The sequence below is a fragment of the Artemia sp. Qi Xiang Cuo genome, chromosome 16, assembly GCF_049724085.1.
Source record: "Artemia sp. Qi Xiang Cuo chromosome 16, ASM4972408v1, whole genome shotgun sequence".
Lineage (NCBI taxonomy): Eukaryota > Metazoa > Arthropoda > Branchiopoda > Anostraca > Artemiidae > Artemia > Artemia sp. Qi Xiang Cuo.
The window spans coordinates 19912965-19921538 of NC_142809.1; the positions used below are offsets into that span (position 1 = coordinate 19912965).

General features: G+C 35.9%; 1 protein-coding gene across 3 annotated transcripts in view; it reads left to right on the plus strand.

Annotated features, from left to right (window-relative positions):
* Cog6 (conserved oligomeric Golgi complex subunit 6) overlaps nt 1–4333 on the plus strand; it is a 158438-nt gene extending 154105 nt beyond the window's left edge. For all 3 annotated transcript variants that reach the window (XM_089102058.1, XM_089102059.1, XM_089102060.1), the window contains one exon: nt 3993–4333. In XM_089102058.1, coding sequence (XP_088958184.1) covers nt 3993–4202 — 210 coding nt within the window. In that variant the 3' untranslated portion in view covers nt 4203–4333. The remainder of the gene's footprint in view (nt 1–3992) is intronic.
* The last annotated feature ends 4241 nt before the right edge of the window (nt 4334–8574 follow it).

An 8574-nucleotide genomic window follows, 5' to 3' on the forward strand; every position in this document is an offset into this window, starting at 1 on the left:
AGTCACTCCTTATTTTTAGCGTTTGTGGGAAACTTTCTAAGGCACGACTATCTGTTTTCTGTAAAAACTTGCCAAGGAATTCAGTATAGTCTATTGTTATTATAAAGGATTACTGCGTAACTTTATCAAAAACTTACAAATAAAAGTTTTTGCTGAGCTCGGGAAAATGAAAATTTATTCAGTGAACATGATTTGTTCATTACAATTAAGAAAAATTTTTGATTTCCTCAAAAGAGTTGGCATTTTTCTTAGCTCAGTATTTCAATTCAATCAGTAGCGTAATTTCGAAAAGGTCCTGGGGGGGGGGGGCAAAATTGGAGCCAATTTCCCAAAATCAAGTAAAAATGACAGTAAAAATGAAAAAATGAGCTATATAATACCACAAGGGGCAAAGGTATACTAAATAAAACTGACCTGTTTCTCTGGATGCTGGAATTATGCAGGCTTATCTCAGTTTTGACAAGTTTTTTCGCAGAAACTAAATTTAGCTGGGAGGGGGGGGGCTGATGGCTGGAGGGGGTAGTAGACCCCCTTGCCCCATAGCAGATTTACCTCCCCCTCTTTGTTCTATTCGGAAAAGGTCTATAGATACATATGTTTTTCAATTCAACATCATCAGCTGCGGGACACGTGATTAAATCCAGTCTGCGACGAACCTTGGCCATTCGGCTATCATTTTCTTGACTCCCGAGGTGGACCAACAGGTTCCCCAAATATTGAAGAGCGGGAACTACATTCAAAGTCTTCAATAGAGGAGAAGTAAAATAATGTGGTAACTTCAGAGGCATCGATTTTTTTTTAGATCCCGATGAAGCACTTCCCGCCTGAAATACTAGGATTACTTCAAGTTGTCCTTGATCCCTATTTGCATAAAGACCAGCATGGATCTCAGTCAAAACGTTCCTGTGCAAAAGTTATCTTTACTCCACACATCATGCTGAAGGAATCCTATGAATGGAGATAACGATTATAGATACTCTTCGTGGACTTGATTCAGTCCACTAAGAGTATTGTTTGATTGTTTGATTCAGTGGATTGTATAACCTTGAGTTTGGGATTGTGGCTCTACGGGATGCTGGAGAAGCTAGTTTGTCTTATAGTTCCCATGCATGGAGAGACGGAATACTGTGTTGAAACCCCTGATTGGCACCACATGCTGTTTAAAAGTAGTGAAAGGAAGGCAAGGCTGTGTTCTGTCAGCTCTTTTCTTTTTCCTAGTCATAAATTATATATTTAGACAGATAAAAAGATGGAATCTGAACTGCAGCAAGGCGTTTTCAGAAAATCGATTTCGCCAACTATGTTGGGCTCATAAAAGCTGACAAGTAGAAGCTTCAAAAATTAATAACCAAACTTACAAAGAAAAATTATATTACACATTACCCCCCCCCCTCCAAGACTAAAGCTATGATAATTACAAGTTCACCCATAGAAATCGAACTAGAAGAAGAAGACATCGAGGAGGTAATGGACTTTAATTATTCGACTTAAATAACCTGACTCTAAAAGAGAACTTCCTGCCAGAATAGCCATAGCCATCGGAACATTTCAGAGGCTTCTACCAGTCCGGAAATTCGCAGTACACTCGCAGAAGCTGAAACTCAGGCTGCTCAAGAGCAATGTTTTGGTAGTTCAGAGCTACTTATGCAATGCCTAAGGTTTCACTGCAGAACAGAAAACACGCCTTACCGTCTTTCAAAATAATTGCCCTTGCCGAATCCTAAGATTCAGCTGGAGAAATTATGTCAGCAAAGACGATGCTCGTACCCGCGCAGGCTAGCCAGACGTCGCCTCCATTTATATACACCAAAGATCATTGGACATGTCAATCGCATTCCACATCGTAGATTTCTGAAAATGCTCTTCTACTGGCAACCGGAAGGCACTGATTACCGAGGAAAACCAAAGACTATGTTTCATAGGAAGTATGAGCGTGACAGGAGAGCCCTTCAAACAAGTCACATCCTAGCTTAGGAAGATATGTGCGAAGTGGCCCACTTTATGGAAGATTTGAGGCTGCTCTTTGACGCCCTGTGTATCTCAAGAGGCACTGGAGGAACTGAGGTAAGACCTAAAGCAAGTCGCTCCTAAGGTAGTTCGTCATATATGATTTAGAAATTTTCTGATTTTTTAATACTATGTTTAGAAATTTTACTGTAGAGTAATATTTCGATTCTGAAAGCTTGAAATAGGCTTTTTTAGATTGAAATACCCTTAACTTACCAAAAACGGACCCAGATATCAAAATTGAGTCAATGCACCTGAACCTGGGTAATTTTGTCGAATATATGTCAGTAAACTCTTGATTTCTGTGCTTGTTTTATGGTTCCTTTAATGGCTTTTTTTTCAAAATATCTGGTAGCAAAAGATTCAATATTTGGTATTTACAAAAATAAAATAAAAAAAAAGGTTAAATGAATGCTTTTCGCGAATTTAGATGGTCGATTCTCGAATAATTTTGGTTCCTAAAATCAGGATTTTACCTTTAAGGAAAATGCCAAATAAACTTGGCTCTATTAACTTTTTGAGTTTTTAGTTTTAAAAAGACTCAAAGCTACCTAACTGAATCCTGCAATTGTTAGTCGAACTAAATACCGTAAATTTTATTTCCAATAACCAAAATATCTTCAAATAAAATTACTGAAAACACTGAATTTCTTCAGCTAATTCACACTCAAATGTAAGTGAATTTGATGGCAATCAATATGCAGGTTTTATCTTTTGGTTTAGGCACCTCGTTTAAATTTTCTACATATGTAAAGTCCAGTAAAACCAACAGTAATGAATCTGTAACTCAAATTAGGCTCTAGGAAGAGCGGTTTACGAGACCCATGGTTCTACCCCCTATAGTGAACTTCAACAATTTTTCTGTTTGGTAGCTCGAACTTTCAGGAATAGATCTTCCGGCCCAAATTATCAGCTGGGCCAGTAGGTTGTCTTCTCGCAGAATTTTTCGGGTCGTACAAAAATGGTAAGATGAGTCTAAGACTTGAAGATAACCCTCGGGAACTCTATTAGGTTGTAGACATATTTTGAGAGTTACAGCAATTACAACAACTTTCCAAAATAATAGAAAGCTGCTCTTCTTTAATCACTATTAAGATGCAATGGCTAGCGCTAAAGGCAGCGTGGTGTTACCAAGTTAAATTAAAAAGTGTATAAAGGTAACACCACGCTGGCTTTAGCGCTAGCTAAACTGCTTAATGCGATTTACCAAACTGTACCAGAGGTAATCAAAAGAAGGACTTTATCTGTGACCCATTTTGATCCAAAAGCAAAGCAGCTGCCTGAACCCAGGCCAAGACTATAATACTCAGTTGATTTGCGAGAGAAGTGTTCATTAATAAGGATTTAATGCTGTCTTAACTTTTTAATTTAATTCTGCAGCCCTATATTGCTTTTGACGTTAGTGCCATTAACGCCTAACTGCCTCAGACTCAATTATTTTCATATTCATATTAGAGCCGTTTTAATGTGCCATATATCCAAATCTTTTAAATGGACAATGTTCTTTGAGTCACTCTTGGAATAAGTTTTAAATCTAGAATCGTAGAATTTCATTGAATTAGGCTGATTTTTTTTCTTCTATTCATTTCCTTTTAAATTCATTTTCAATTATTCTCAAGAACGTTCGTTATAATCAAGCACAGAAATAAAAATCAGATGATTGGCGAATTAAAATAAGTGTTTTCTAAATTAATACTCCATGAGTCTTCTTTCCGTTGTTTATTTGTGTGTGTACTTGTTCGAATTAGTCTCTTAACAGTTCAAATATTAAATAGATAGCGTTGTATTATCTGCATAATAGATTACTCACGTTTCCATTCTCCTCCAATTTCTCTATGGTTCCTTATTAATCACATTGTCTAGAATGCATAACATAGTAGCAGTTACCACAGCAGAGTAGCTAGAGGGCTCTCAACGTTGATGACAGATGACATAATAAAAATGATAAAAAAATAATGAACTAAAAATAATGTTTCTTTTTTAAGGAGAGGCTCGTTGATACTAGTGTATTATCTGGATGTCCTGAAATAACAAATCTGAAGTTACTGCCCCCTTCAAAGAAAGAGGTGATCAAAACATCAGTGAACGCTGTATCGTCTGTTTATTTGCAATTATATGAGGCAGTCAAAATTACTGAAACCCTGAAGATGACGCCTGAAAAATTTAGTGAATTGTTGCTAAGCGTTATTCCTTGAACTCATCTGCTATTGGTAAAAGGACGAGGGGGGTGAAGTCTGATTGTTTATCTCTAATAAATGTTAAATTTTTGTCATTTTTAGTTTATTCATTCTTTACTTTTAAAATCTTAATAAAACCACATTTTTTAGAAAAGAAAAAAATATGCTTTATTATTGGCTAGTTGATACAAAAAAAGTTGTCACTTGTACATTTTTACCATGTGGTAGCACAGTGGATTGATGCTCTGCTTGGCAATAAGGAGCCCAGGGATCGATCCCCGCTGCAGCAAGGTTGCTACTTGTCCCTGAAAAAAATACTCAACAACTGAAACGTCGTTTCGACACCCTATGCAACAGCAATGGCTCTAGAGGATAGTTTTACTTGATACTGTTAATATTCAAGTAGAGTTTCAGGCAGAAATTGGGATTATTAGAAATAACTAAATATTATACTTTTCCAATTGTTACGCCTGATTAGTTTTAAGATTTACAAGATGTATGACTAAAATAAAAAAGAAGCCAACACTGTACCCGTTAAATACAATGTGTACGTGGGCTTTATTTAACCTTCGAATGGATACAAAGGAAATACGAGTTAATATAGACAAACAATTTTAGTACCAAAAGTAATGCACAATCAAGGTTACTTCTTTACTTAGACAATTGAGGTACCTGTTATATCTTTTAAAAACCTTTGTAATGCCCAATTCATTATGTATTGTCCCCACCGATTTGAATTGAAGTTTGACCATTACTTTAAGCCCCTTCTCATTTGGAAGTGCTACTCTATGCCACTTAAGCAATTCAGGGGAGAGATAGAGGTCACCGAGCGCCGATTCAGGACTATAGGATGAGTATTAGCAAAAAAAAACATGCTTAAATTGTTCAAGGAGTCTTTGGGTTACGCAATCGCTGTGAGGACGGGCATTGTCATTGTTCATAACAATTCCGAATTCACTCCGATTAGCTTGGGAAGCATTTATATCCAAAATAACATTACAATTAAATACAGGCTAATTTTTACACAAGGCAATCTTGAATAAATTCATTTTCAATTATTCTCAAGAACGTTCGTTATAATCAAGCACAGAAATAAAAATCAGATGATTGGCGAATTAAAATAAGTATTTTCTAAATTAATACTCCATGAGTTTTCTTTCCGTTGTTTATTTGTGTGTGTACTTGTTCGAATTAGTCTCTTAACAGTTCAAATATTAAATAGATAGCGCTGTATTATCTGCAGAATAAATTATTCATGTTTCCATTCTCCTCCAATTTCTCTACGGTTCCTTATTAATCCATAGTCTAGAATGCATAAAATAGTAGCAGTTACCACAGCAGAGTAGCTAGGGGGCTCTCAACGTTGATGACAGATGACATAAAAAAAAAATATAAAAAAAAATCTGACAAAATGTTTTTATCTCTAAATGTACAAAAACGACAGCCACTATTGTAAAACAATATTTCTATATTTCAATTATTTAATATTCAATATTTCTAATATTACTATTGTAAAACAATAAACAATATTTTAAAACAATATTCCACAATATTTCTAGCTTCACAGCAAAGACTAGTCTTTGTAGTTTTTTGTACGTATGTAGGTAAATGCTTGTTTTTTGTTTGTTTTTTAAAGAACTGGAGGTATTTTAATTTTGTGGCTTGGGGTTTTACATCGGAATCGGACTTACTTTAGTTTTACAATCTTTTATTTTGTTGCCGAATAGTGGCTTTGACTTTTACCTTTAAAGGTGAACAAGTCTCCTAGCCACTCTACTGTGGTAGTGTTAATAAAATCAAACATAAGCTTTGCATTTCTATTCTTCTCCAATTTCTCTACGGACAATTTCTTTGTCATACTAATGACAAATTCAATAATGGGTTAGCTATTAATAGTTACCGCAATATAGTGGCTAGAAGACTCATTCAACCTTAAAAAATATAAACTCGTGCGTAACACAGTCACAGTGCGTAAGAAAATGTAGATCCTTTTGAGATACAAAAGTCTAAACTATAAAAGGAAAATCGACAATTTTTGTCTTTTTTAACAGATGAAACCGCTTTCTATCCAAATCCACCACGAAAAATGAAGCCTAGAAAAACAAGAAATTTTCTTGCTACCAATAAAAATTGAAATCTGCGAAGAACAGAAATGAAAGCGCGAATCAGTCATGACATATAAGTTGTCTCTGAATAATTACTTTAGGTGATTTTAAAGTAAATAGCTTGATATTTTTGTTTATAAATAAACTATCGAGTCTCTATACTTTCTCCGTTTTTAAATAGAGCCTATTTTTAGGGCAGTGTCAAAATTAATCTTTTTTTACTCTAACACCTTCGTCAAAATCCACTTCGATTTCATCAATCCTTATTTTCTTCGCTATCGGTTCTTTTTCCTGGCCCTTTGATTCGATATCGCCTGTTGTAGGTCCTCTTTTATTTTTCCCTAGTTTTAAATAACGTCTCTTACAGAGCTGGTCGTCTGGCCAAAATTTTTACTCTGTGATAGAAAATGCCAGTTTGTCGGACGTAATCTCTTTCGTGACTTCACAAAGGCGAAAGAACTTTTACTTTCTGTTCAAATTAGCCCTTCGTGATTATCTACGACCCCTGATTCGCTACGCTCACCCCTAGGAAAAAAAAGGCAAGAAAAGAAGGAGACACGCAGGTTATTTTACCCACGATAACATGCAATAATCCTTAGCTTTTAAGATGGAAAACTATTAGCCACCAGTTAAGGGTTTTAAACCATGGCAATGCGATTGTCTATCTTAGAATTTGGAACTCTCCGCAAATTTGGCCTGGCCCTATTGGGGTATAAGTGGTTTTGCGGCAGAAAACGACACATTGCTGTGGTGCGATGTATTTTGTTGCTTAAGTTACGAGTTATTTTCATTTCTGTTAAAATAAGCCTTCCTTGTTGTTCGAGGTAGGGGCCTGTATACTTCCTTTCAAAGGCAGTTTTTTTTGTTTTGTTTTTTATTATTTCAAGTAACGTTGTTTTTGAGGGTTTCAGGCTCTTTTTTGAAATTCTCAAAATTTTCTTTCTTGTAATTATAAATTATTGTTTGGTTGAATTTTAATGACAATTATTATTTTCAAGAAAACGCTACATGGAACATCTTTAGGCCCGTTCTTTTGCACTAAGATCTTACATCTAAGATCTCAAGTCTTTCTGCAAAGATTTCCGTTCTTTTAACTGATCTTTGTTCTAAGATCTTACAGGTCACAGATGTTAGCAAAAAGTGTGAAGGTCGCCATTTTTCTGCCACATAAAACAATGATGAGAGAACTTTGATGATACACTCATCATTGTTCTTAGACCGCTGATCAGAGCAGAATGATGAAAGACGTTTGCAAAAGAATGCAATAAGATGTAAGATCTTAGTGCTAAGATTTTATTTTTAAGCGTTCTTTGTCAAAGGATGTAAGATCTTAGCACAAAGATGAGCAAAAGAACGGCCCTTTTGTCACTATGTTGTTTCTTCTTTTCTTTGTTATTGCCTTGCTACACCTATACCCTCTCTGTTTCATTTGGCCGGTGCAATTTTTTTTAGAAAAAAAATAGCCCGAGCTGTATTCGAAAGGCCTAGCCATTTAATCCAACCATGTATGTAATTGGAGGTAGTTGGCCTTTGTGGTCTGAGCCTCAACTCAGTTCCGCGAGTCGGCCCATAATTATGTAACAACTGATACCTGTAACCAAACCTGAATGTTTTTTCCCCAACTTATTTGTTTAGAGATCCCAGGAGCGCCGCTATATGGTGCTTGTCGAGACTCACTCTGCAATCGTGCATAAGGTTAGAAAGACTTGGAAGATCATATTAAATTGTGTGCCCGAATACAACTTACACCTTCTGTGTTAGATTCAAACTCGACCACGTTATCGGAGAACGTGTCTATGGGAATTGGAAACGTTTCGCCTTATTTCTGGCACCGATATTTGCTCTAAAGTTTCATTTTGAACAGTGATATCAGGTATCAGGAGAGCTACTTAAAAAGAAACGAGTCTTATAGAGAGGAATTCAAGCTCAGATATCAGAGAAATTTCAATAAAACATAATCAATGTGAGAACTTGACGCAGGTTGCTTTAAAGATTAATACTTGTATTACCCTCCCCACCACCTGTACCTGCTAGTAGCAGATAAAGGTCGTATTTATTACCCTATTCACCTCATCCCCCCCCCTTCTACTCTCCCCGAAATAAATCTCTAGATTTTTACAATTTCTATATTTTTCACGGGATCTTAAAGTCCTCCTCAACAATGAATCTCCTTAGATTTACACGTCTTATATGTGTTAATACTACTGCTACTACTAACAATTTATTGAATCAGGAAGCCACCATTGAATTAAAGTTGGCATTTAGAACTTATGAGACCCCATTCC